Source organism: Artibeus jamaicensis, unplaced genomic scaffold, assembly GCF_021234435.1.
Source record: "Artibeus jamaicensis isolate MK-2021 breed Jamaican fruit bat unplaced genomic scaffold, CSHL_Jam_final contig_2259, whole genome shotgun sequence".
NCBI classification, from domain to species: Eukaryota; Metazoa; Chordata; class Mammalia; order Chiroptera; family Phyllostomidae; genus Artibeus; species Artibeus jamaicensis.
In genome coordinates, this window is record NW_026521468.1 from 4,874,456 (window position 1) to 4,901,144 (window position 26,689).

At 58.7% G+C, this 26,689-nt stretch overlaps 2 protein-coding genes across 8 annotated transcripts in view; one reads left to right on the top strand and one right to left on the bottom strand.

Moving 5' to 3' along the window:
* Positions 1–1,350: 1,350 nt before the first annotated feature.
* Positions 1,351–5,294, bottom strand: NAT9 (N-acetyltransferase 9 (putative)). 6 transcript variants are annotated; one of them, XM_037167256.2, is made up of 8 exons: positions 5,228–5,294; positions 4,572–4,657; positions 3,601–3,710; positions 2,909–3,052; positions 2,255–2,314; positions 1,926–2,020; positions 1,669–1,822; positions 1,351–1,513 (listed from the first exon to the last, which is right to left on the bottom strand). In XM_037167256.2, the coding sequence occupies exons 2-7, from the start codon at positions 4,646–4,648 to the stop codon at positions 1,700–1,702; spliced, it is 609 nt and encodes a 202-aa protein (XP_037023151.2). In that variant the 5' UTR covers positions 4,649–4,657; positions 5,228–5,294; the 3' UTR covers positions 1,351–1,513; positions 1,669–1,699. The 6 variants fall into 6 exon arrangements, with proteins under 6 accessions (XP_037023151.2, XP_037023149.2, XP_037023150.2 ...); XM_037167254.2 differs by having other exon boundaries at positions 1,351–1,822; XM_037167255.2 differs by lacking the exon at positions 5,228–5,294 and adding an exon at positions 5,186–5,204 and having other exon boundaries at positions 1,351–1,822.
* Positions 5,295–5,445: 151 nt separating this feature from the next.
* Positions 5,446–26,689, top strand: part of TMEM104 (transmembrane protein 104) — a 44,091-nt gene continuing 22,847 nt past the window's right edge. Inside the window, exons 1-8 of one of the 2 annotated variants that reach the window (XM_037167271.2) lie at positions 5,446–5,560; positions 6,169–6,284; positions 13,314–13,435; positions 15,743–15,824; positions 16,265–16,364; positions 16,995–17,075; positions 20,449–20,548; positions 20,988–21,096. In XM_037167271.2, coding sequence (XP_037023166.2) covers positions 6,240–6,284; positions 13,314–13,435; positions 15,743–15,824; positions 16,265–16,364; positions 16,995–17,075; positions 20,449–20,548; positions 20,988–21,096 — 639 coding nt within the window. In that variant the 5' untranslated portion in view covers positions 5,446–5,560; positions 6,169–6,239. The remainder of the gene's footprint in view (positions 5,561–6,168; positions 6,285–13,313; positions 13,436–15,742; positions 15,825–16,264; positions 16,365–16,994; positions 17,076–20,448; positions 20,549–20,987; positions 21,097–26,689) is intronic. The other variant, XM_037167272.2, reaches the window with a different exon arrangement.

Here is a 26,689-nt window from a genome sequence, read left to right on the forward strand (position 1 = left end):
CTGGAGCTGGCGCCGGCCACTCTATCTTATCTGGCCATGGACCTGATTGGAGGCCAGTTGTCCAGGCCTAAGGGAAAACAAACCCCGCCATTTGGGCCCCAGGACGTGCCATGTGGCAGGAGGGGTGCAGGGGACTCACCAAGGGTGAAGGGCCCTGTTCCTCCCTGAGAGGCCCTTCATACCTCTGGCACTTGCAGCAGCTTCCTGGAGGGCTGCCAGGAGGACGGCCCGAGGGAGCTGAGGCTGCCGGGCAGGTGCTCAGAAGGAGGGGGCATTAGCCTCAGGCTACTCTGCACCCAGCCAGGGAGACTCAGAAGCTGGCGGGTTCCCAGAACAGAGGAGAACAAGGGAGACCCTGAACTGGGGAGGGAACCTGTGAAGAATCTGTCTGGCCTTCTCGGGTTCCCTCTTCTGGGTTTGGGTCCCAAACCCTTATAGCACCAGTTGCACTTGGCCCAACCCCAACCTTGTCTCTAGGCTTTGACCCCTGATGGAGATGCCTGCAGGTGAGCAGGCCTGAGGGTGTCCCACTAGGTCACCTGCTGGGCAGGGAAGCCCTAGAAGCCTGACCTGGGGGAACTGCTGGTGTGGGCTGGGCCGGGTGTGAAGAGGCTCCAGCCAGCGCCGTTTCGGCCTAGGATTCAGGCACGTGTTAGATTCTAGTCTTTCCGGAGCATGGTCTGCTGTCAGAGGCCAGGGTGGAGGGGGCTGCGAGCTGGGACCCTCAACCGTAAAGCTGGGGTCTGCCACGGGGAGCTCTGAGGCCTCAGGCAAGCCGCCTTAACGCGCCTGGGACTGGTTCTTGTTGAAAACGCCCTTGCTGCCTTCACCAGCCTCGTCCACAACCATGTTTTGAAACATGACTGGCCTTTCTGGACAGCCACCCCACATTATGACAAGGCATGAAGACAGACAGACATCACTGGGTGTCCCTAGCTCTCTGAGGTGGCAGACCTGCCCCAGCTCCGCCCGTTGAGCACAGGTTGCCCGGTGGCCACACCATCCAGAACCTGTGCCTCGGGTGCCCCCTTGTGGCCTTTGACAGGTGCAGCTGCTCCCAGGAGTGGAGGAGTGAGGAGTGGAGAGCGGGAGGGCACTCTCCTGCCACAAGGAGCTGTATCCAAAACTAACTTACTCAAAACTGGCCCAGAGAAGAGAGAGAAGGAGCAAGGATCCTCACTCACTTCCCAAGCCACCTGCCTGTCCCAACAGGGCCAACCTCGTGCATTACCAAACCGCCCAGGGTCACACCCAGCCTGCCCTGTGGCTCCCACAGTGGTCTGCACCAACGTTGCAGGTGGGCCTCCTGGCAGCTCACCTCCGACCAGGCCCAGTGAGGAAACAGGAAGCTGTCCGTTCAGTGTGCTTTATTCTTGGCCTCCTGAGTGGCACCCTTGGCCTTTCGGGGGGGGCCCAGTTCACCAGGCTCCGCTTTTCTCCGGCTCTACCTCCGCCCTGCTCCTCCCATGGGCTCGTGCCATCTACTCCAGTCTCCGAGAATCTGAGTCCAAGCCTGGCCAGGAGGAGGGGACCCCTGCAGTCGCTCAGTCACACTGCCGGCCTGAGGGAGGCCAAGACAAGTCCGGCCCAGTCTGCAGGGCCCCGAAGCTGACTCCCAGCCTGGAGAGGCGCTGGGAGCCCTCTGCCCCCAAGGCCTGGTGCGCTCACCCCCTGCTGCAGGGCTCTGTCCCCGGGGCTGCTAGGACCGCGCTCCATAGGGCTTCTCTTCCACGTGGCTGGTCTGTTCCAGCAGCCACTGCCGCTCCGGCTCACTCATCATCAGTCTGAGTGTCACCTCCTGGAAGACGCTGCTCACTGCCACCTACAGAAACCAGAGGTCAAGGCTGGCTGAGTAAGTCACAGCCCCAGGCTCCAGTACCTGCAGCCCCCCGGCAGCGCCGCCCTCCTGCCCACCTCATCCTGACCTGCTCAAAGTGAAGTTTTTGGAACATCCGGAGGCTTGGCTCATTTTCTTGCCCGATTTTTGCCTCAAACTTGGTTAGACCGAGCTTGGTCACTCCTCCCAGAGGAGATCAGAGAGAGAGAGAGAGAGAGAAGCTGTGGAATGAAGGTCCCTCCAGCACCCGCCGCCCCTCCTGTCTCAGTTCACAGTGGAGCCGCCTGTACTTCCCTCCCCCCCCCCCCCCCACCCTCGCTGCCTTCAGACCTGAAGAAGGCTCATTCCCAATGCACCCTAGGCCCACACGCGAGGCCTGGCCACTCCCCACGGCGGCGTCTGCTCTGACTTCCTTACCATAGGACATCATCATGAGCACAGCCTCGGTGCCGAAGCCCCTTCCCCTGCAGCTGGGCTCTAGGAGAGAACAACCCCCTGACGCTGTGTGCTGGGCTCCACGGGCGGGACCCTTAACAGACACTGCCTCCTTCAGTCCTCACAACTCTGTGAAGTTCATAAACACTAGTACCATTCTGCAGATGAGACTGGCGCAGAGGGAGGTCAATGACTCGCCCCGGGTCTCACAGCTTGGCAACAGCCAGCAACCTGACCCCACGGCTGACCCCTTAACCTCAGCATGCTGCCTTACGAGGAGTCGCATGGCCTCTTAGGAGAAGGCTGAGGGCCAGAAGGACGCAGAAACTGGACGGGCTCCTCCCACAGCATGGGGAGATGCTCCAGGGAAGACCGGCCATTTGGAGGGGGCTGAGGGTCCCCACCCCCAAAATGGGGCAGAGTGGAGTTTCAAGAGACTAAACCCAAAGACTGACTTCACACCTCAGCATAGGACAGGAGTAAAGTCAGTGGGCAGTCAGCCCCTGTCGGGTGCTGGGCTCGCCAAAGCCAGAGCCCCACTGAGCTCTCCGAGGGCCCTATGCAACCTCGAACAGCTGAAGGTTCGGCAGCTCCTAGGGCCAGGAGAGAGGGATCCTGGGGCCAGGGGGAACGAACCTGCAATCATGACCTCAACCTCCCCCAAGGAGGGGTCCCCTAGGTCTGTGAGGAAGAGGTTCACATCTCCCGCCATGCAGCTCTCTTCAGTGGTATCTGGCTGGGCCTGCCACCTCTCTGCATCCAGCACAATGAAGGTACACTCTGAGGAGGGAGGCGACAGGGTTATCATCTACACTCCCCAAAGAAGTGAAGTGAAGACAGTCTTCCTACCCAAGCCAGAGAACTTCCATCGTCTCCAAATCTGGCAGGAGAAAAGGGGGGCCAGAGCTCCCTTCAGCAGGTGGACCTCAACCCACCTCCCAAAGGAAATGACGGCCTTCTCCAATGGCAAGTGTATTCTCAGACAGCGGGGCACCCAAAGACGAGCAGTAACCCCACTGGGCCTGCAGCAAAGGATCTGAGGAATGGGGCCTCAATTACAGCCTGAGCCCGAAATACTTCCTTTAAATCCTTCCAAGCCTGACACAGTGAATGAGGAAGAGGGCAGAAGCGTCAGCCAGAGGGAGCAGCTTCAGTGGGCATGAAAGTACAAGGATTTCAGGCACCTTCCAGGCTTCATGAAGTGCTTTGCACAAGGTTTCCATGCCCCCAGAAGGGCTACAGCTGGCAGTGAAAATGGGAGGAGCCCCGGAGACCACCTCTGGAGTCAGCCCTCCCACAACCGGCCCAGCCCAGGGCCCACTTCTCACTGTCTGCATCTTCCCGCCAGCTGCGCTGCATGGCATATTCTTGTTCCAGGGTCAGAGGCTCGGAGGCTGTCAAACGCTGCAGCTCCTCTGATTTCATCCACTCGTGGTACCTGCAGGGACAGAGGGTGGCCTTCAGCAGGCAGGGCTGATTCAGAAGCATGGATGTGACACTATGAGATGAAAAAAGGATGGCAGAAAGGCGAGCCCCCTAAGGCTAACATAGGGCTCATAGGAGACCCAGTGAGAGGGTTGTAATTGCTCCTAAGGCAAAGGGGCATAGGCACAAGACCTAGAGGCAGGCTGGTCCAAGAGAAAAGCAGGAGTGGTCAGTGCTATCTGCCCAGCTTTCCGTCCTGTCTCTTGGGTCAGTGTGGAGGCGCAGTCTGAAGCTGAACATTCCTCAAACCCCTGAAGGGAAGTATAGGGCAAGCCAAGCTCAGCAAAGAACGATGGACTGATCTCCACAAAGGCTGGAGGAACCCCCCAAAACAAGTAGAAAACACACCCCTACAACACCACCATCCCAGTCTACCAGACTTTGCCAACTGCCCCCACACTGGGACTGCCAGAGTCCCACCTGGCCACTCAGGCCTGGCCTTTCAAAACAGGAGATGGCAGCCCAATCCGTCAGTTCAGTGCTGACAAGCTAACATTAGGTCTCCAAGAAATGAGTATATTCGCTGGCACCAAAGGAATGTCACTAATTCACAATCAGGTGAGAAGACACTTTCCCCGCTGAAAGGCCAAAAAGGAAGCTGAGAGGGTGAAAGGGAAAAACGGGGGTGGGTGACTTCCTCCAGGGAAGAGGAAGTCTTTTGTTTCACTATTTGCTTTTCCCTGTTTGTAACCACACCTCGCACCAATGCTCCTTAGAGAAAAAGAGCCTCTGAAATTTGGGCTAAGGAGACCTGACACTCCTCGGTGCACCTTGGAGAGCTGGCTTGCCCCCCCACATCAGGTGGAACAGTTACCTAGGCACATGCTCTGCGGTGTAGGGTACCAGCACCACCTTCTTCCCCAACAGCAAGATGTTCTGATTTAACCTCATGGTGGCAGCCTGAGGGTGGGGAGGGCAAAGACTGCGGGACCCCGAGTTTCTCCCACATAGGGTGGGGGCCCAGGCTCTCAACTCGCTAACTGCCTCCTGGGGCTGAGTTATGAGAAGAGCATTTCCTTCGAAACACTTCAGAGAACAGGGTGTCTACACCCCTTGAGACTAAGGGAGCCAGGCTGGCTAAGGACAGTTAAACAGCCCTTCCCTCGCATCTTCAGAAACCAAGCTTGAGCTGCCATTTCTGATCGTCCCTTATGCCCCGCCTCCCAGAACTTTGATGTCTCAAACCCGAGCACCAAGCCTTACCCGCAAAGCGCCCACCACCTGCCCAGTCCTGAGGCTCCGCCCCAGGATCCATTTCAAGCCCCGCCTTCTAATCTATTTCCAATCAGCCTACTGGGCCCTGGCCCTAGGTCTTCCCCACCTCCCAAGTCCGGTCTACCAGGCCTCTTATGGGTAAACAGACTTGAGTTCTCAGCCCACTCCCCTTCGTGCGGAGCTTTAGCTCCCTTCTCTACCCTCAACCCGCACCCCAGCCACCGAGGTTTGGGACAGCCAAGTTCACACACGTACTCCAACGACAGCGCTCCTAGCAAAACGTGTGAGCCAACTCTACCAACCACCCCGGCCGACAGCCGCCCCTCCCACTTGCGCCTGGCGTAATACCACCTACTTCCGCCACGCAGACGGCAGCCTCCAGGGCCCAATCCCGGTCCCGCCTCCACGAGGTCCCCAATCAGCGCGCAGCGTCCCAGCAGAGCCGCGCGCAGACAAGTGGAAGCCCGGCGTCGGCGCATGCGTACTGTGGGCGCCGGTGCGGGACTGCTGGCGCCGGCTGCACCCGAAGCGGCTGGAGGCGGTGGCCACGGTGGTGGCCAAGGCGGCCCGTAGCGCGCTACGCTGCAGGTGAGGAACAGCGCGAGGGTGGGATGGGCTGGGGCAACGCCAGATTCCGGGCTTCTCCGGGAGGAATGAAGAGGCCGGAGAGAGGCTCGGGTCGGAGCTCTAGAAAAGAGGAGGAGGCTAAGGGCAGAAAGCCGGTTGCGGGGCGCGAAGTGAAGGCCCCGTTAAAAAGAAGAGTCTTTGGGGCAAGAAGTTGGGTTGAAGAGCGACCTAGGAAAGCCCCTAGCCCCTTGTCCTGTGCAGAGGAGGCAGACTGTTACTTGGGCTGCCCTGGGCAGTAGTGAGCTCGCTGTTGCATTAAATGGGGATGGCCACCGCAGAGTATGCAAAGGGGGCGCTTGTGGTGAGTGAGGGCTAGTGGCCTCTAAGGGCTCTTGTATCACTTGGGGTCTGAGCGGCACTGAATGCATTCATGCTCTGCACAGCAGGGGGAAAAACGCAGCCAGGGGTGAGTCATCCAGGAAGACCCTTCCCTCCGGGCTGGCTGCCTTGAGACTTATGCAGAGACCTTAACTCTCTGTGATGAAAGGTCAGGGGGAGAGGATCTGCAGACCTCCTGCCACCCTCATCTAGGTCCATCATAAAGCTGAAAGTCTGCTTCTCTGCCTTAGGGGGCTGCCGTAGCCGCTTCCGTGCAAGGAAGAAGAAAGCTCCGTCGACGGTCCCTTCCTCACTTTTGGAAATGGCAGGTGAAATCACAGAGACTGGGGACCTCTACTCTCCCTATGTGAGTTTTGCTTTTAGAACCTGTTTGGCCCGCGTCAGTGCTCCTGGGTTCTGGAGGAGCACTCTGCTCCCCATGGGCTGCGCTAGCGCCGCTTGCCTAGACCCTGGGGAGAGCCAGGGCGGGGGACCTCCGTTCAGCAGCAGCCATGTCGGGGCTGTCCTGGCTCAGAACATATGAGACTGGGGTTTGTTTACTCTTTAGATGTTGAGATGGTCAAGAAAACCAAACTGACTTGCCAACTCTGTGATGTTTATCTTGTGGCTCATTCCACCTGTACACGGCGTAGCCGGCCCTCCAAATGGAGGGCCTAATTGACAGCTGTTGACTCCGGGTTTTGCTCATCTCTGCAGTTTGAAACCACTTGGTCTTTAGCTGAATTTTTAGTTGCACAACTTTATAGTCTTGGGTGGCATAAGAGGCACAGAAAGCGTACAAACACTTTCAGTTGCTGTTTAGCGGAGTCAGTAGTTAGAACTAGCACATTGATTGCTGCCTGTCTTGGGTCTACATTACCCACCCACCCCCACACACACACACTCAGTTGGATAAGTAGTTGGAAGATCGGAATGATCAAATGACTCCCGTGGCTCCCAGGTATCCCAGGGAAAGCAGCACTGTCTTAACTAGCTAGAGTTCTCTTTCTAGAACTTACCCAGCCTTAAACCGCTGCCCTGCTTGAACTTGCCTTCCTAGCCTGGGGATCCCTGCTCTGTTCCTGCGAGCTTGGCAGGCTCCAGAGCCGTGGTGTGATGGAGACAGAGGCAGCTCTGAGAACAGCTGGCGCCTGCTTCACCTCAGCAGTGCCTCTGGGGAGGTCTTTCTGGAACTTGGCATGAATTGAATCGTGTCCCTCTCATGGTAGGAATTGTGTAACTGCACACAGCTCCTCCCGGCGTCAGCAGTGAACTGTCCCTGAAAGTCACCAGGTGTCCTGCTGCTTCCCCCAGCGTTGGCAAGTTTGGAGCTGAGTCATGTCCGTGGCTGAGTTTGGGGAAGGAAAAACTGTGACGTGCCTATGTTTCTTGCGTCTGCAGTTGTTCAGCCTGTCATCATGTCACATGGCCGCATGTGCCCTTAGGCAGTCAGGCAGTGAACCCCAAGAGCCTCAGTGTATTCTCCTTTTTTAAAATTTTTCGCTCATTTCCTATGTGTTTGAGTTTTTTGAGGACCTGCTCTGGGCATGTGCCGTAAACAGCTGGGTGTAGGAACGCTGGGTGGTTCCCAGGGTGAGGCGACATTCCCGGAGTTCCTTGGTAGTCAGGGTTTGAGGCAAGAATGTGCCCTTTTCCTGAGGTTTCCTTAACTCCACCATCCTGGGAGACTAGTTCTTAATCCCCTGTGAGGCCAAGGTCTGAGCTCAGGGGATAATGAACCTTACAGAAGGTTCTGGAACTAGCTTCACTGTGGATGCTGCTTTGAATTGCCCCGCGCAGCACAGTGTGGGCAGAACCTGCTCTGGCTGCCCTGGGAGACGAGGTGCTAGGCACTCACAGAGTTCACGGATGTGCCGCAACCGGCCATCGCCGTCACAGAGCCCCTCCCTACCTCTGTGTGCCCTGTTAGGAGTGCTTTTTCCCTTCATGCATGTCAGGAATGTTTATTTTAGTTTGCCTCATGCTGCATAAAATATTTGTAGTGGGCAGAGGGCCCTCTCAAGAATAGTGCTGGACCACCGGGGCACGATTCAGGCTCATACGTCCCTGCCGTAAGTGATGTCAAAGCAGACGTGCGGGCTTCCCCATTTGTGGGGACGGGGAGCAGCACAGGATGGAAGCGTTGTGCGATCAAAAGAGAGGGCGAAGTGGACCACCGCCTGCACATACGCCAGCTGCTGAGGCCGCCTCCTGCCGGCAGTCTTGCCCAACAGCGCTACGTTGCTTTCAAAGGAAAGAGCACTAGTCACAGCCTTGGTTTCTACTTGCTGCTTCTGCATCTCTGTGGCCCTCTGTTTCCTTTGACAACTGTCACTGGGGAAGCTGTTGACACCCGTGACCCTGCCCCTTGCACGTCTGTGGGTGCGGCCACCAGGCGGGAGACGAGGCAGCTGGAACGTGGCACTGAACTCGCCGGAGTGTAGGGGAGCAAGTTAGCTGCCCCAAGGAACAGGCAGTGTGCCTTCTCCAGCTCAGCCACAGAGGAAGGGTCAAGAATGGGAGGAAACTCAGCTTAGCCTGCAGCAGCCACAGCATGCTCAGGTCTTTACCCAGACTCCTCAGCTCTTGGCCATACTTCCCAGGAGGCTGTCCTCACAGAACTCTCTCATAACCAGCAGAAGAGAATGGCTCCCTCTTCTTCCACCCCTGCCTTCAACCTGACCTGTGGCTCAGCTCAGATTCGCCGCCTGCCTCAGAGTCTGCTCCTGGTGATCAGTCCTTCCTGGTCACTGTCACAGAAGGCAAAGAGGGTTTAACTCCTGCCAGGAAGGTGAACAAGTCTTCTGTTACCCTGCAGGGTCCCTGAGCCGCACTAGGCCCAGAGCGCTTGCTTCGGGACTGAAAAATAGCAACGCTCTAACCCATTTCTGCTCCTAACTGCCAGCACTTTATCCTAAATGGACTTCTCTCTAAAGTTTTTTGTTTGTTTGTTTGTGTGTTTGTTTGTTTGTTTGTTTTTAAGATTTTATTTAGTTTTAGAGAAGGGAAGGGAGGGGAAAGAGAGGAAGAGAAACATCAATGTGTGGTTGCCTCTTGCGCCCCCTACTGGGGACCTGGCCCACAACCCAGGCATGTGCCCTGACTGGGAATCAAACACTAGACCCTTTGGTTCGCAACCCCAGCTCAATCCACTGAGCTACACCAGCCAGGGCTTTGTAAAGGGTCCTTCTCATCGAGACTTCTTTGAAGTTTTTGTTGGGAGCATGTTTATCTCATTGCTTCTTTATCAGCAGTGGTTCTCAGTTGGTGGCAGTCTTGCTCCCCAGGGGACATTTGGCAATGTCTGCAGACATTTCCAATGGTCACTCCATGGGTGCTGGTAGATAGTGGGCAGAGGCCGGGGATGCTGCTGACCACTCTACAACCCACAGGGCAGGTCCCCATGACAGAATGGCCTGGCCCCAAATGGCAGCGGTGCTTAGACAGAGCACCCCTGATCTGCAATAACACCTTGACTTTAACACCCCAAGACCTTCAGGCATCCCTGAATTTGCAAATGCCTCCCGTACTGTTTAATTTCCCCACAGAACTCTGGCTGAGAACCACCGCTGCCTCAGGCCTCTTCGCTGTCTCTGTAATTCTCTCACAAGAACCCTCGCCCGGGCCATTTTTCATAAAGAAAGAAGGTTCTACCTATCATAAAGGCTGCTGCTTATGAAAGCAGTACTGAGAACAAAGCTTCAGGGAGGTCAAACGTTAGGTCATCGATGGGGGCCTGGTCTGTTAGTGTCTTGCTGAGAACCCCGCAAACCACCGGGCTCCCTGTCCTGTGTAGCCCAGCCCTGCAGCCTGGTCTCCAGGCTGCCCCGCCTCCACCACGTCTGCCCCAGAGCCCTCCACGGCTCCCACTGCGCCTGCCTCTTCCCTGCTCAACCTTCACCTGGTGCCTCTTCCCTGGCCCTGTGCCTGGGTGGCTCCTGCCCGTCTTTCAGGTCCCTGCTGGAATGTCACCAGGGGTCCTCCCTGAGTGTCCTGCATTTAACGTGCTCCCGTCATTCTTTGCCACAGCAAAGAATGCTTCTTTCCTTCAGAAGGCGTCTCTGAGGCCGTCCTCATTGTTTTCCTGCCTCTCCTCCCACGTGGGGTCAGGGGCCTGGCCTGTCTTGCTCAGTGTCCTGTCCCCCGCTGCCCGCACAGGGCCAGCCCCTTGGAGGGTCGTCGGAAGTTGCTGAGTGAATGAGGGGATGAGCAGAAGTGAGCCAGCTAAATGACTCATACCTACACTTTTGGTATGTTTGCCTGAAAGTGATTGAAACCAACAAAAGGAAAAGTTTGTTACAGACACTCAGCTACCTGTGAACAGCAGCGCTGTGAACTTGTAGTTGGGAAGGCCAGCAGAGGGCTCCGTTTGGTTTCTCATCCTCCCTGCACCAGGACAGCACGGTAGTGTTGTGATCCAGTCCGGTGCTCCAGGAAGACGACCCAAACTTGTTTTAATCCTTCCGAGACCTGCCTGCAGGATCACTTGGAGATCGTGGTGCTTAAGGCCGATGAGACGGTCAGACTTGTGTTGGAGACAGCCGGAGCCGGGCCCAGGCAGCCCTGCCGAGGAGCCCTGCCGCGAGGGGTCCTGCCGGGCACTGCGAGAAGCGTAGAGAGAAGACTGGGGCACAAGGAGTGTTCTTGCTCCAGGCGTTCAGAAGTGGGAGCTAGACCCACGGGGGATTGGGAAGGGCTTTGTGGTGGAGGCAGCGTCTGGATGGGGCCCGAATGCCCCGTGGGAACTGAGGGCTGGGCTGGAGGCTCAGGGGCTTTGCGCCCTGTGCCTAGTGTGAGTGGGCAGTGGGCGGAGCTCTTCCCTCTGCGGAAGTTGTCTTTATCCGGAGAAACCCGCCCCTCCCCACTGCCCACCCCTCCTTCCTGCCCATCAGGGGGCCCCCCAAAATGGTAGTCCATGCTCCCTGTCTTTTTCCGTACAAATCTGACTAAGGCCAGAGGAAGAAACCCAATTCGTGTGGGTTTTTTTTCCTCTTTTTTTTAAAAACCTTTTTTATTTATTAAAACACGTTTTTCCATTACAGTTGACATTCACTGTTATTTTGTATTAGTTTCAGGTATACAGCATGGCGCTTACACGGTCGCACACTTTACTAGTGTACGTGGTGCCTGACATTTCCAGCACCCACCTGGCACCACACGCAGTCACTACAGTAGTACTGTCTGTGTCTCCTACTCTGAGCTTCACCTCCCCATGACTGTTCTGTAACCACCCACCTGTACTTCTCCTCAGTTCCTTTCCCTTCTTCACCCAGTCCCCCAGCTCCCCCCACTTCTGTTCTCTGTATTTATGAGCGTGTTTCTGTTTTGTTTGTTTATATTCTTCAGATTACACATATAAATGAAATCATATGGTATTTGTCTTTCTCTGGCCAACTTACTCCACTCAGCATAACATTCTCTAGGTCTGTCCGTGCTGTCACAAATGGTAACATTTCGCCCTTTTTTATGAATGAGGAACACTGCATTGTATTCCCGTACACAGCTGTTTTGTCCGCTTATCCGCTGCTGGGCACTCGGGCTGCTTCCACAGCTTGGCTGTTGTGAATAGCGCTGCAGTGAACATAGGGTGCACGTATTCTTTCACATTACAGTCTGTGTTTCTGATGTAAAAACCTAGCGCATGAGTATCTTAGAAAAAACTTAAACGTAGAAAAGTACAGCTTTCGAAGAATGGGGAAGTGAAAATGAGAGGTGGGCAGGTGTGTGCAGAGGCAAAGTGTTTGCTGTTGCTTTTAAATGATCAGCACCAGGCGGTAGAGCAAACGAAGTCAGCCAGAGGGGGGCCAGTTAGGGATCTGCCCACGGAGTCCGGGCCAGATGAATCCGAATTGTAAGTGACAATAGGAGCCGGAAGTGGCCACAAGGCTTTTCAGAAATAAGGGATGTGGAGGGGAAGGAAGGGGGCTGAGGCCACTGAGGGGGTGTTCATTGGAGGGGACCCTCAGGCAGTTAGGTTTGAGACATAGTCCTCTTTGGTCCCGCCAGGAGGGACAGAAGGTTCAAGCCATAGGAATTTGCTGAGGAAGTGATATGTAAAGAGAAGAGACCACTAATAGCAGGCGTGTAAGAAAGGTTGAAAGACTGGGAAAGCCATTGGATTTGGCAGGCGGAGGTATCTGGTGATGTCCAGCTTCCGGAGGGCCCTGGGGCTGGACACCGCGAGGTGTGGGAACTTGGAAACGCTCCTTCAATGCGTTTGGCTGAGGGGAGGTGAGAGGGTAATCTTTCAGAGGTTGGCAGAGGGGAAGAGCTGGTAGGAGGAGAGGATTCCTGAGAGAACAGGGCAGGGGGGGTGCTCTGCAGGAAGGAGGGACTCACGTCCCCCAAAGACAGCAATAGGGTAAAGAGAACGCAGACCCTGATTTTTGAGCTAGGAAGGAGTGAGGCACAGATCGGCTGGCCTGGCGCCTCCATTGCATAGAGGTGCAGCTTTTGTCTGGAGAGGTGGGGCCGTGGGGCTGGGGGCTGCAAGGTGGAGGCTGGGCGCAGTGACATGGGACATGCTTGGAAGTCCATGGGGAGGACTGGGCCTGTGACGCCGCTGCACGTGATAGAACCGGCATGTGTCCTGGGCCCAGTCATAATTCTTTAGGAGCTTGACAGGAGTTTGATGGCCAAGGCCTTGGAACAGGCCTTGTAACTGTGATTAATGCTGAGCTGGAGGAGGGTGGGCGTGATCGAGCTGAGTTCAGAAACTGAAGTCAGTGGCCCGGCAGGTGCACCGAGGCTGGTTGCCAGGGTGCGGCTGCTGGCGGGTGAGGGTTTCTTTGGGGGCGATGAGGTAGAGCAAGGTGGTGGGACCCCACGAACACACTGAAAACCACCGACCTTGTGCTGTAAGTGGGTAAACTTCAGGGCCCGCGAGTCTGTCTCCACTTTTGGAAAAAGGCCTGAAGTGAGTGTGGGGAGGAAGGAACAGGAAGCCGCAGGAACGCCGGCGTCCCCAAAGGACAGTGGCAAGAGTGGGTGGAGAGGAGGACTGGGTCACGTGCCCGACGCCCTGGGGACGATGGAGCGGCACGCGACTCGGAGTGTCCCCAGGAAGCCGCACCTGTGAGGCAGCTTTGCAGGACATGAAATGACAGGGAGGTGGGGGTGAGGACAGCAAAATCGAGAACAAAACTCATCACCGGAGACATTCGAAGAGGTTGATAGAGCGTGAAAGTCGGGTTGCCCAAGTGTTCATGTTTGGTCCCCGACATCCGGTGGCAGGGCAGGCCTCCCGACGAGAACCTGGGTGGGATGCTCCCTCCTCACCTGCTTCCGTGACTGAGGTCTGCTCCTGTGGCCTCCACGGTTCTGCCGTCACCCGTGGGAGCTGCGGCGGGGAGAGTTAATGAACTTCGGGGCTTAGTGTCGCCTCCGTCGGTTCCAGGTTGGACTGGTGTACATGTTTAACCTCATCGTGGGTACCGGCGCGCTCACCATGCCCAAGGCCTTCGCCTCTGCCGGGTGGCTTGTCAGCCTGGTCCTGCTGGTGTTCCTGGGCTTCATGAGGTAAGCGGCTGTCACACGGGGCTGGAGGCTAGGGGCAGGAAGCTGTCCGTGGTGAGTCCTCCACAGCAGGGCCCAGAGAGAGGACAGGAGTGGCGGAGGGCCTGGGGTCTTACGATGGAGCCGTGGTGCAGCCCTGATCCATTAAAAGCTGAGTGGGGCACTTGGGCTTTGGAACGTTTCACGTGGTGGTCTGCGTTTTTTCCCCGGGTGGCGTCCCTCCCTGGTGTATATTTTTGAGGAAATACCGCCTAGCCTCAGAAGCAGAACCTGGCAGTTGTTGAAGGTGCCCGGGGAGGTCAGTTTGGAATTCAGAATTTGCTTCGGGTGGCCACAGAGTAAGGGGTGAACATACGACGTGCCCGCAGGCCGGGCTGCTCTCACCAGCTCTGTGCCCGGCTGCACCCAGCCACCTGCCAGGGCCCTGCTCCGCCAGCCAGGGGTGCGGGATCCCCCCGAGGCTCTTCTCGGGCATTCCACAGGCAGGGCCGTGGTCCGTTTAGCCAGTGCCCCAGGCTAATGATGGATTTCAGACTGAGCATTTCCAGACCCCTTGACCAGGTGGGAACCCACCTGGAAAGGAGGTGGGCGGCAGCCCTGGGAAACATGCCCGTGGGGCCCTCCCTTCGGAGAGGCGGCCCCAGGCAGCGGCTGAGGCCCGGGCCGTCCCACTGAGCATGGCAAAGAGCCCTGCCTGCAGATTCTCCCTTCTTCGTTGGGAGACAGGCAGTGGGGGGTAACGCCATAAATACATCAATGGCAGAGGAAGTTTGAAGGTGGTGAGCAACAGGGGTCAAACCCAGAGTGCAGCGGGGCTGAGGGGTTGGGAGGGTGGGGTGGGGCAGCTGGAAGGCGGTCACTGGTCACAGGGGCAGCACTTAAGCAGATTGGAAGGAGAAAGGGGCGGAGCTGCCAGAAGAAGGAGTTTGGCGGTGGAAGCGGAGTGAGACCCTCAAGGAGCCTGGCGGGGGGGCGGGGGAAGGGCCCTCGTTTCTCAGTCTTTTCACGCTTTCTCTTCTGGGTGTTTGGGGCCAGCCTTGGAGTACTGTCGGCTCGTAACTGTGTACTGCGAGCCTTGCAGGCAGGAGCCCCAAAAGTCCTTGTCCTTGTGTGACCCTGCTGTCCCCTTTAAAGGACCTTCAGCAGCGGCAGCCTGCTGGCCGCCTGAATGGGGAGTGATTACCAGGCCGGGCCAGGGCCACCATGCCCCCGCCCGGCGCAGCCCGCCTGTTTGAACGTGATCGATGAGGCGGCTTTGTGTGCTGGGCCTCTTTATGCCTTAATTAGGATTGATCTTCGTTTACTTCCAAAAAGAGGGGAAAATCTAAAGCCCTTAAAATGGTCAGTTAGGCAAGATAATGAGAAACGTTCCTGGGACAGGCTGGGGAGACAGGGTGGGGGGAATTTCAGGGCTGCACCTGCCACCTGGCTGCTGGGCCGAGCAGTCTACCTAGGGCAGGGGACCGGGCTCTGAGGGCTCAGGGTCCCGTCCCACCGCAGAGCCGTGTGGCCTTAGGCAGGAGGGGAAGGAGTGCCCTGCCCCGGGCCGCCCGGCCAGAGCGGCCGGTCCTCAGGTTCTCTGAGCGGGAGGCAGCCCGCCCCCTTTACCTTCTGCTGACAAAGGCGTTGGCGAGTTCCAGCTGTCGTCTCGGTCTCCAGTTTCCTTACGAGGACAAGCAAGGGTGATTTGTCACTCCAGTCTGACTTCTCAGCAAACGTCTGGGCCCGCCTCCCAAGCTCCCTTTGATTTGGGTCATAAAATGCAAGTTTATGTTAGTGTTAGCCAGCTTATTGGGAGAGCAAAAATACTGCCCAAAAGAGGGGGTGGGGGACAGGTTCCGGAGCCAGCTGTCCCTTTCCCGTCCTCCTGGCCCGTGCTCCGTCTGTGAGTGTATGTCATTGGGACCAGATCGTGTCTGTGTCCCAGCAAGGAGAGGAGGTGCCGCCCTTCCCGGCCCCTTGGGAGGCCCCTTGTGAACCAGCCTCCTCTTCCCAACCGGAGCGCCAGGTGGGGTCTGTCCCCCCACCGCTGCCCCGACAGGCCTGTCACCTCTGTCCTGTGTGTCCGATGTACATTCTAATTGGAGACTGGGACATCGAGGCAAGCCTACGAGCCCGGCATATGCAGGCACACCTTTTTCTAAATCCAGTTAGACCCGCGGCGAGAGGGGCCTGGGAAGCCGCTCTCGGAGGAGGCAGGGCTCCGCTTGTGGGTCCGGTCAGGCCTTCAAATGGCTTTTCCTTCTCCTTTGTGCCTCCTCCCACCTTCCTGCCTGCCTTTGCAATCAACGCTGGTGGCCTCCCCTGCAGCTTTGTGACGACTACCTTCGTGGTGGAGGCCATGGCCGCAGCCAACGCGCAACTCCGCTGGAAGAGGATGGAAAACCACCAGGTGTGTGCACGGCCCTTGTCCCCAGGCAGGGCCCCTGTCCACCTGTGCACCAAAGAGGCAGCCCTAGGCGGCCAGTCCTTTCCCACCCAGTGCACAGGGACCTGTGTCCATAGCGCTGCTAGGGACCCTCTCCCAGAGCAGACGCTCAACAGCCACCTAAGCTTACAGAGCACACGCGGCTTCTGCCCCTTGACATTCGCATCACGGGTCCCTGCCACCCCCCACCCTGAGCCAGCTCTGTCTTCCTAACTTTGGTACCCAGGAACCGGGGGTGTCTGCGCCTCCTCCTGAGGGGGTGTTGAGAGCTTCCGAATCAGACCCCTGCTAGAAAGAGGGAAGGAAGGAAACAGGTTCTCCTTGTCGCGGGCTTTTCCGTAGTAACCTGCTCTTTCTCCTCGCTGGGCCTCGTCCTTCCCACCCACCCCGCCCACCCCTCCTAGGAGGAAGAGGGGGACGACAGCTCCTCCACAGCCTCGGACAGTGACGGTCTGGCCCAGGACAGCTACGAGCGGGCGGAGACGCGGCCCATCCTGTCCGTGCGTAAGTGGCAGGATTCTGGCTGGCCCGCACTCCCCTGTGGTCCACAGGGCCCCTTTCCATGTGGACAGGGATGGGGGGGTCTCTGCAGAGGGCGGCAGGGGGTTCCTGGGCAGGCACCGAGGTAGAGTAAGAAGAGCCGGGCTCAGGAGCCGGGGCGCAGGCTTCCCCGGCCCCTGCCCCACCCCCAGCTCCGGCACCAACTCACACTGGCAGCCCCTGAAAACCTGCTGACCTGGGCTCCCCAGCTTCACCCGTCCTGCTGTTCTGGAAGGCAGCGAACGCCTGGTCAGGGGCCTGGCGCACACTGGAAGCTGGTAGTACAAAAGGGGTCTCTGGCTTCTGTCCCTCCTCCCATCCCACCACACACATACACACTCACACTCACACACTCACACACTCTCTCTCACACTCGCACCCACACCTGCCTGCAGTCCCATCCCTGCCCTGGCCCAGCCTGGGCTGAGCACCCTGCAGGCAGCGGGTCTTCAGACGCATCAGAGAGGAAGCGTTAGGAAACGTCTCCTCCTGAGCTTGAAGCCCTTGGGGCTTTCCTTATTCTGGAGGGTTCAGACAGCTCAGCGGCCTCCCCAGAACCAACCACCGCCTCTTCCTTGTCCTCTGGCCCCACAGAGAGACGCGGGTCTCCGAACCTTTTTGAAATCACAGACCGGGTGGAGATGGGACAGATGGCCTCCATGTTCTTCAACAAAGGTACAGGCTCCTTCCCAGGTGGGGCGAGGGCGTGGGGAGGGCCGGCCCTTCCTGCGGACCCGGCACTTGGAACCGGGGCTGCTTGACGATGGGGAAGGGCAGGCGGTGGGAGCAGCAGATTGCCGACCTGCTCCCGCTCGGGGGCACCAGAGGGGCTTCACCACCACACCTGGTGGACTCTTGGATTCCCCCTCCTCTCAGCATTAGGAGTGAGGAGGAGGCCGCCTGTCTCCTACGGAACGTGGAGGGCAGGAGTCCTAAGCAGATTTTCGGGGGAGGGAACCCATGGGGCTGGCTGGTCATTTTGTGCCTCTCGCTCGGCTGCGTCCCACTCGGCTCTATTCTTCTGGACTCCTGTGCGTGGGGCGACAGAGCCCCTGGCTGCCTTGTGGCCTGCTGGGCTCTGCTGCACGTGTGTTTGTGTTTGCGTTTCTGTCCGGCTCTTCCTCGTGGCCAGCAGAGGGCGCTGGGAGCCCGAGCACAGGTCTGCTGCCTGGAATCTGAGCGTCTCCCCACCTCTCCTCACACTCGCTCTGCGCCCTGGGGGGCTTGGCTGCAAGCTGAAAGGATCCAGCCCAGCTCAGGTGCTGGGCTGTTGGGTGTTGGGGCAGTAACATCTTATACCGCTGTGGTAAATCTCGTTCTTTGGGAAGAGGAGCTGTTCAAGAGTTTGGCTTTTTAATGGCCAAGCCTGTTTTTCCTTTCTAGAGTCAGACACATCCTAAGAAATCCCTGCCTTTGCAGTGACCCTGGAAGATTTTCCTGCGCCCGTGTCCCAGTCCCTGTTGCAGGGGGACACACGCCCACCGGTTCTTCTCTGTCTCGAACGTGGCTGTGCTGCCTGAGAGCTGGGTGGGGTTGTGGAAATTAGAGGCTGCTTGGCTGCTCTGTAGGATATGAAGCGTTCTGCTTTCGTCAGGGGTGTGTTTGACTGTCTGGTCTGAAAGGTTGTGATCATCGGCCACAGGTGGCCCAGGGTCTGCCTCCGTCCCCGTGCCAGCCTCACGGAGGGTTTCCGGAGTCTGTGAAAACCAGACTGGTTGTGTCGGCCCTTTTCTGTGTCTTTGGTTCATTCCATCTCCGCCTCTCCCAGGCTTACGAGGCTAAGAGAAGAGAGCGTAAACATTTCTTCCCAGGAGCTGTACGCACTCTCCTTCCTCTTGCAAGCTTTTGAAACAAAATGCACCTTCTAAATGTCCTTTCTGATTTTCACGTTTTACAGTCTGTCCTGATTTCTTTTTAAGAATTCAAGGAACTTGGGGGTTCGTTTTGTCTTCCCTCCCCCGTGGACTAGGCTCCTGTTGTCCTAAATTGAATAGAAAATAGCGCTGGCTGGTCTGGTTCAGTGGATTGAGTGCCAACCTGCAAACTGAAAGGCTCGCCAGTTAGATTCCCAGTGAGGGCACGTGCCTGGGTTGTGGGCCAGATCTCTAGTAGGAGGAGGGTAAGAGGCAACTGATGGATATTTCTCTCCATCTCTTTCTCCCTCCCTTCCTCTCTCTCTCTCTAAAAATAAATAAATAAATATTTTTTTTAAAGTAAGAGAAAAGTAAAAAGGCACGCCAGTGAGAACAGCCGCCCACTCCGCGGGAGCCGTCTTCTCGGGGTTTCTCGGGCTCCGCACTCCTGCCGTTCAGGCCGGGCCACTCTTGGTCGTGGGGCCCATCCTGTGTGTTGTTGGATGCTGAGTAGTATCTTTGCCCTCAACACACTAGTTGCCAGCAGCACCTCCCAGTTATGACAACCAAAAGTGTCCTCAGACATCGCCAAACGTCCCCCATTGGGGCCGTGGGACAGCATTGCCCCCAGTTGAGAACCCCCTGCTCCGCCCGGTCCCTAATCTACAGACTGCTGCCGTCACCTTTGGGAGGGCCGCCCCCGCCACAGAGGGGACGGCAGCACCCCTGGACTCCCTTAGCGTCCAGACTCATTTCCTGTAACTAGAAATGCCAGGCCTGCTCCTTGTGGTCCTCTCAGGAAGTTCATTGATCCTCCTGTTTCATGTCTAGTAATGAAATTCATTGATCAGGGCGGCCCAGTGGCAGTTCATAGGCAGAGCTGACACTGGACCCCGTGGGCAGGTAGAGGAAAGGTTGGGGAAGGGACAGGGACGCCTTGTAGAGGGCACTGCTGTCACAGCAGAAAGACAAGTGGGGGCACAGGCTGTACCTGGAGCCTGGGAGTGAGCGGCAGGCAGACCCCAGGGGCCACCGAGCTTGGACAGCGAGCCTATCTGAGGCCATTCTGGGTTCTTTCAAGAACCGTTTTTTCCTGGTCTTTTTCTCCTTAGACTCCTGGGGGCAGAGCTGACCTCACGTAGCCCCGTTGAAACATGTCCTTGGCTTTCCTGTGGGGACCCTAGAGGCCTTTCCAAGCCACCAGCACTAGAAGGGAACTGTCACTTCATTTTGCTTTCTGTGTCCAGCCAAGCCAGCAGCTTGAGACCAGTGACATCAAAATGAGCGGTCAGTCTGGACCGGAGTTGGAGACCGGCTGTCGGGGTGTGACCCTGAGGTTGCGGGGCCCAGACACAGTTTTCAGAGTCTTTGTGGCTGGAGTCACACAGGGCACTTAGCACAGGTGGAACCCCCACTGTCCCGGACCAGGGCGGTCATGGGGGCCGGGCAGCGAGGGAAAGGGGACCAGGAGCAGCACCTGCACTCCCCACTTTTAGTTCAGGCCCCTCCTGGCAGCAGAGGGCACCAGGGTTGGCCTCCGCAGAGCGAGCCTCCTCCCGCGCAAATGCTTCCAGAAGGAGAGTGAGCCCTCCTTGGGCTCTGCGCCTGCCCCTCCCTCTGCCTTGCCACCCCCCACCCCACCCCCACCCCCGGGGCTTGGCTTTTATTTGGTCTTTGGAAATCTAGGGCTTTTACCCTCTTGATTTCAGCTTCAGAAGCTGGGCCATCTCCTGTTGCCTCCTCTTTGCTTTCCGGTTCCTCGGTAGCAGTCTTTTATCCTGGGTCCTGTGTGTGGCTGTGAAGGGGCCCTGGCCGAGGCTCCTGGCTGGGACCTCTCCCCTCGCCTCCGCCCCCTTCCCCAGGCTCCCATCCCGAGCCCGAAGGCACCTCTGGTTCCTCCCCAGCCAGTCCACACCTCACACTCACCTGGTACCTGTCTGGATTCAGAACCTCTCCAACCCTCCAGGCCTCACTTAGTGGCCTCTCAGGTGAAGGTCATGGGCAAATGGGTCTCCCGCCAGCATTACAGTATAGCCAGAACAAGAAATAGGACTGTGGGGTCTTTTCCTCAATCTTTTTGGGTAAAATACGCAGCCTGGAGAACCAAAGGCCCTGGAAGTGGGGAAAGGGAGCCCTCACAAAAGAACACAGACACCCCTGGGTGGCCCCCCGACTGACGACCCCGTTCCTTTCAGTGGGGGTCAACCTGTTCTACTTCTGCATCATCATTTACCTGTACGGGGACCTGGCCATCTACGCCGCGGCCGTGCCCTTCTCCCTCATGCAGGTGTCCTGGTGAGTGTCCCCTCGTCCCCCGCTCTTGTGCAGCCACCTGGGCTTCCTCGGGCAGTCAGGGCAGAGTTTTGGGGGTAGAAGCAGGACGCCAAGGGAATCCATCCGCACCCGAGGAATGCGGGTGCCCGAGGTCCCCTCTGCACGACCACAGCCGGCTGTGCACTCTGTCCTTCAGAGACACTCCACACCACTGTCCCCTACCCCGCCCCATTGGGAAGGTGACAGGGAGCCCCACGGGGGCTGGTGGAGGTGTGACAGGAACAAGTGATAGATGCCTGCCCCGAGGACAGGAAGCTGGGGTCCAGGGACAGTCCGATTATTGGACCGAGAGCAGCTGGAGGGGAGCGGAGGTTCCGTGGTTGCGAATAATCAGCAGCGTTGCGTCCCGTGTGCTTCCAGCCACTCGGGGAGGCCCTCTGACCCCTGCTCTTTTTATCAGCAGCGCCGCTGGCAACGACTCCTGCGGCGTGGAGGCCGATGCCAAGCACAACGACACGGACCAGTGCTGGGGGCCCCTGCGCCGGGTGGACGCCTACCGCATCTACCTGGTAAGCGGCCTGGCCTCTGCTAGAGCCCCCAGGGAAAGGTCCGCGTGGCTCCCGCTCTGGCTGACGGCCGGGGCTCTGGTCCTGGGCACCAAACGGGCTGGGTCACCAAGACTGTAGCCCAGAGGGTCCTGGCACCCGGGCCTCAGTCACACGTGGTTTGGAATCGCCATTCGGGTCTCTGCCAGCTCCTGGGCGGTGAGCTCTTATAAACCTCACTTGGATTTTGGGGCACTTGTAGCAAAGCTCTGCAAGAGTGCCAAGCTGACTTTCGGAGATGTTCTGTGTTCGCCCTCCCTCCTGGCCAGCCCAGGAGCGCGTGGGTGAGCATCAGGTTTCCTGAGTGGACAGACAGGACTGAGCCCCACCACAGCCGCCCCCGACCGTACACAGGCTCTCCACGCTGGCAAGGGCCAGCCTGGGCCCTCCCCGTCTTCCCTGCTCCCCGCCAGGGACGGAGGATGATGAATCTCCAGGCTCCTTCTTGATTGCTTTGTGCCTGGGGCGGGGGCGGAGGGGAGAAGAAGCAATAAGATACAAAACCAGACAGTCATTCATCTCTGCCTGCTCCGCGGGCGGGACTCAGCAATGTTTCTCTTTCCCTTTTGCAGTGTCTATTAATATTCTGCTTCCTCTTGGTCCTTCTCAGCCCTGACACAAATGTAGGTGTGCCGGGTGACACGCAGTTTGACACGTGGCCACTTAGCTGATTTGGAGGCGGGAGGCAGCTAAGCCTTTCCGTGAGTTGGCCTCTTAACTATGCCTGTCCTGGCAGCGGAGTCCACAGGCCCCCCCCAGCGGTGGTGGTTGGTCTGAACTAGTTAGCCCCCACGGCTGCCGAGCGATTGCTTCGGCCTCCCCACCCCACCCATGGGCCTGCCGGAGGAGCCCGTGGCCCGATCCACAAGAGACCGCTGCTTCCTGCCTGGCACTTCCACAGCAGGCGGGTGTCCCTGCGGCTGCACTCACATGGGCGGCTCTGGCTGAGAGCAGTCTGGGAGCAGAGCTGTGTCCAAGCTCCCCCTCCACAGGCCCTGGGTAATTTGGAAACAAGTGGACTTTCTGGCCCCCTGCCCACTGTGGGGGTGAGCAGAGTAACTCGGCAGGGCAGCCAGGAGAGCCCAGGCCTGTTAGTCTCTTAGCACTTCAACAGGCCGTGATTGATAAAACTGGCAGAAGCGCTGGTGAGTGTAACTCCCCACCAGGGTCTCTGGCTGGCACAGGTGGGAGAGGGTGGAGGACAGGCCCGAGAGGCCGGGCGCGGACGGGGCAGGGGAGCGGGTCCAGGGCAGAGGGACGGCGGCAGAGCCCCTCGGGTGGGTCTCGCCCGGGCAGGCCACTAGAGTCGGTGCAGTCTGTCTGCCTGTCACACTCCGCCTCCCACCAGCAGGGACAGAGGGAGCCCTGGGAACATGGGCAGCTGCCATTGGCCAAGTGAATTATTTAGAAGCCTTATTACTGCCTTATTAAATCACTCCTTCACCTAGTCCTATAAACTTTCCACGTGATGGAAGCCTCACTCCCCAAATCTCAGTAACTCTCCAGAGCAGAGCAGTCCTTCAGGAAAGCAGACCGGCATTAATCACTGCCTCCGTCGCCCAGATGTTGTACTTATAACTTATGAAGCTAATTGCCGCCAGGCCTGCCAAAGCCGCAGCAACAGGAAGCAAAGGGCAGACGAAAACAGCCTGTGCTCTCTGGCTTCTCGCTACCCTCCCTCCCCACCCCCAGCCCAGTGCCGGGGGGGGGGGGTCAGGGGGGCCTTGGTTTGCTAGGAAGGTTCTTGGTTCGGATGTGCTCCTTTGCCTTGTTTGGAGAAATTCCAGGAAGGTGGACCTCGCCTCTGACTCTGAAGTTGCTTTACAACTTTGGACGTGTCTCCCGGGGTCCCTGGCTTCTGCGGGACAGTGTCTCCTGACCCTAAACGCTGGGCACTCTTTGTCCCTTTCTGCAAGGTCGAGGGGCAAAGCGTGAGGAGCAGGGGTGAGGAGGCGCGGGTTCCCTTCCTGCGTCCTGGGCTCGCTGTTGCCGTAGACGGTCGCGTCTTCCCAAGCCATGGGGGTTGTCATTTCTCCCTGCCCTCGCCGAGTCGTGCATGTTCAGAAGGTCGCCCTGCCCTTCCGAGTCCCCTGTGCCCCTTTCCACCAGCTCGCTCTCATCTTGCTGCCAGCTGGACCTCACCCGAGGGTCCGGCCTGGCAGCGAGCAGAGGTGAAGCACCCTTCCGACCCCGGCTGGTCACCTCGCCGTCCTGGGGAGAGGGTGCCCCCATCTGGGGCTGCGTGTTTGAAAGGGCCTCCTAGGGACCACTTCTTCGTTGCTATTCTGGGGCAGTGTGTTCTGGGGGGTGGAAATACAGGCTTTTATTTTGTGGCTCAATTTTCAGAACGTCCTCTGGAAACAGTCTCCTCTGTGTCTTCCTGGGAGCGCCGAGGTGCACGCACAGAGTGAGAACATGTGGGACCTTAGCTCTGCCCAGGGGCTGGTCTGTCAGCAGCATCAGGGTGACTTGCAGGAAGGGAGCTTTCTCTACCAGCAGCGCCCAGGGGCCTCTCTGAGAGCCCTTGACCTTAACAAATGGAAAACTCCTCCGCTCCTCCCGCCCCCTGCGACCTCCGCCCACATCCTGCAGTTGCTGCGCAGCTGAGATGAGTCAGTTTCTCCCCCTCCGTCCTCCGAGTGGCCACATTACAGGGTGCTGTGAGGTGGGGGGACCTTGTGAGTTACATGAGCCGTCAAGGGCGTCCCCGCAAGTGGCCGCAACGGGGGCCAGCAATGACCTGGGCCCTGTTACGAGGACCCATGAGAATCGACCCGGGGACCTGCTTTCAGGAACCTGCTTTCGGCAGGTCTCGAATTCCCAGGACCCTCCACTGCCCCTCCTGCTCCTTGGAAGGACCAAGCGGGAGAGTGTGTGCTGCCCCAGCCCTTCCGGTCCGTAACCGTGCCTCTGGGCTGCGGCAGGCTCCGGGTTCTTTCCGCAGAGCTTCTCCAGCTCTGGTTGGAGATAAAGCCAGACTTCAGCATTTCTTTCTTCTTCACACGGCAGGGACCACTGGGGAAGTGACAGGGCTGTGTGTGAATCAGTCCCTTCTGGAGTCGGACTGTCTCCAGTACCCGGGAAGTAGGACATGCGTCACAGTCCCCTGGAGTCCAGGACATGGCCAGGCGCTCTTGCCGCACTTCCTCACCCTTGCGGTGCTTCCCGGCTTGTCACTCACCTTCCTTCCCCCGGGGCCTGGGCCCTGTCCCTGCCTCGTGCTGGGGAGGGTCAGAGGCAAGCCCTGGGGGTACAGTGGGACTCCCCAAGTGCTGAAGGCTCCTCACCATTCGCAGGAGTGGCATGTGCCACTTACAGGCGGGCACATGCTGCTGGGTCGCCGGCAGCCCAGCAGGTCCTGGCTGAGCAGAGCCGGGAGCGCAGATGGCAGAAGGGAGCTCATCCTGGCTGGAGACCGGGCCGCAAACCGGCTGCGTTGAGCAGGCGGCCCCTCGTGGGCTGCCTGGGAGCAGGATAGGGTCACCCTGGCTTGTCCTCCTGCCTTGGGTGCAGGAGCTGTGAGATCCACCTCCAGGGCACAGGTGGCCGGGGAGAGAGACGTGGCCGCTAAGTGCCCAGCAGATGACCTGCCATCCTCTGCTGGACAGAGGGGTTCCCCCCAGACTCCCTCCAGACACCCCTTGAATAAACGGGGTGTGCCTTGGGGGCCTCGAGGCGGTTCTGTCTGCTGGACTCTCCCTCTTCCTAGAGCAGTAGGAAGTCTGAGAACCGGGGTTAAGGCGTCAGAAGGGTCCTCCCGGGCCTTCCCGAGGGCCCGGATTGTCTTTCTCTGCCGGGAGGTGTGTCCTCTGACCCCACCTTGGCTCCGTCTTACACACCAACACTTGGCTGCTGTCTGTGACACTTAAAACAGTGTGCAGTCTTCTTTTTGAAACCAGCAGCTTCTTCTTAAAACAGCCCTGTGGGAGGGGCACACCTCCCTTTGAGGGTGGAGCAGGGAGCGATGCGCCCCTGGGGCGGTGGTGTGCGGAGCCGTGGCTGCTCCTGCTGTGGTTTGTCTTCCACTGACCGGACACGGTGCCAACTGTTCCCACTTCTGTTCCGGGCCGCGTGGTGCCGTCCGTGGCATCTTCCCACTGCACAGCAGAGAAGACTGGGAATTGGAGGCTGTGACTCCCCAGGGTCAGGGAGCTGAGGCAGGGACAGCAGCCAGCTCGTCGGCCTCTAGTCCTGGTGCCACAGGCTTGCCCAGCGGCAGGGCAGCCCTGCTGCCAGGCCCGGGGAGGAGGGGGCGGGCCTCACTGTCCCTCCGCCCTCGGAGCTGCGTCGGCAGGGGGTTGGGACGCTGCCGCCTGAGGAGAGTGTCTGTGCGGTGACCTGTGTCTGCCTCATCGATTTGCTGTCTGCCCTGCAGCTCCTCGCTCGGCTCCGAGAGAGGGAAGCAGACCCCTCACCCACTCAGAGGGCGTTGGAATTGAAGGCGTCTCCCAAGGACGCCTCCCTCCCCTGCGCGGTCCTCCTCTGTTCTGTCAGCTTCCACGCTGCGCCCCGGGGCCGTGGCCTCTGCTGATAAGTGGGTCACCGCTGCCAGCACTTGAATATTCATTCTCACCAATCCCGGGGCCAGAGGTGGCCTAGAGGCCTCCAGGACCCATGAGGAGGGAACATGCGTGTGGAGCACGCCGTAGCAGCAGCAAGGACTTCACGGGACCTGGGGACTCTCCGGGGCACTGCTGCACACCTGCAGCAGGACGCGTGTGCATGCGGCCCCCATGTTTGTGAGGCGTCGGGACGCTGGGGTGGAATGAAGCACAGGCAGCTAGGAAGGGTGCCCCCCACCGGCCCCAGAGGACCTGGCAGGACAGATGGGCCAGCCTAATGGAGGCCTGGGGGGGCGGTCCTGTCTGGGACACAGCAGGGCCCTACGCTCAGTACATGGGCGGCCTCCCTTCCCTGATGGCAGCGTCCCCCTCATGTGGAACAAGCCAAGAGGAGGTTCCTGGTTGCCTGGGGCTGAGAGGGTGCTGCTCTCAGGGTCCAGGGCACCCAGGCCCCTCCGTCCAGGATGGTGACTGGGGACCCGCCCGAACACGCGCAGAAGCACGTCTTTTTCTGGTCCTTCTGGTGCTTCCTCCCGCAGTGTGCTTCCTGTCCCCTCCTCATTCAGTTCCGGGGGCAGGTGCCGGGAAGGTTGGTGTTTTCTTGCCTCTCACCCTTTCCTCCGTACTTGCCCACGGGAAGGTGCCCAGCGCACTGGGCCAGCCCTGCGGGCGCAGTGGGCAAAGCAGCTCTCTCGGCCTGAGTCGGCCGGGCGGTGGCCTGCGGTGTCTTCAGCCAGCTCCTCTGTCTCTGTGGACACGAGCCGCTGGCGGGACCCCTGTCCCAGCAAACAGCGCCCTGCCACCCCCACCCCCACCGAGTGCTGAACCTCTGCTTGCACTTCATGATGCCGGGTCTCGGGGAAGGGTGAGCTCCTGCCGCACACCCTAGGGTGTCCGTGCCCGCCACCCACACAGGGTTGGGGTGTCTGACGTTGAGTGAACTCCAGCTTCCAGTGATGACCAGTGCCCAGGTTGAAAGGACCAGCTGGTCCCTT

Coding starts and splice junctions, on each gene's coding strand:
- NAT9 (XM_037167256.2), bottom strand. CDS start 4,648: ATGAGGTTAAATCAGAACATCTTGCTGTTGGGGAAGAAGGTGGTGCTG. Junction 3,711..4,571: donor ACCGCAGAGCATGTGCCTAG/GTAACTGTTCCA, acceptor CTGTCCCTGCAG/GTACCACGAGTGGATGAAAT. Junction 2,021..2,254: donor GCTCATGATGATGTCCTATG/GTAAGGAAGTCA, acceptor CTCCTCTGGGAG/GAGTGACCAAGCTCGGTCTA.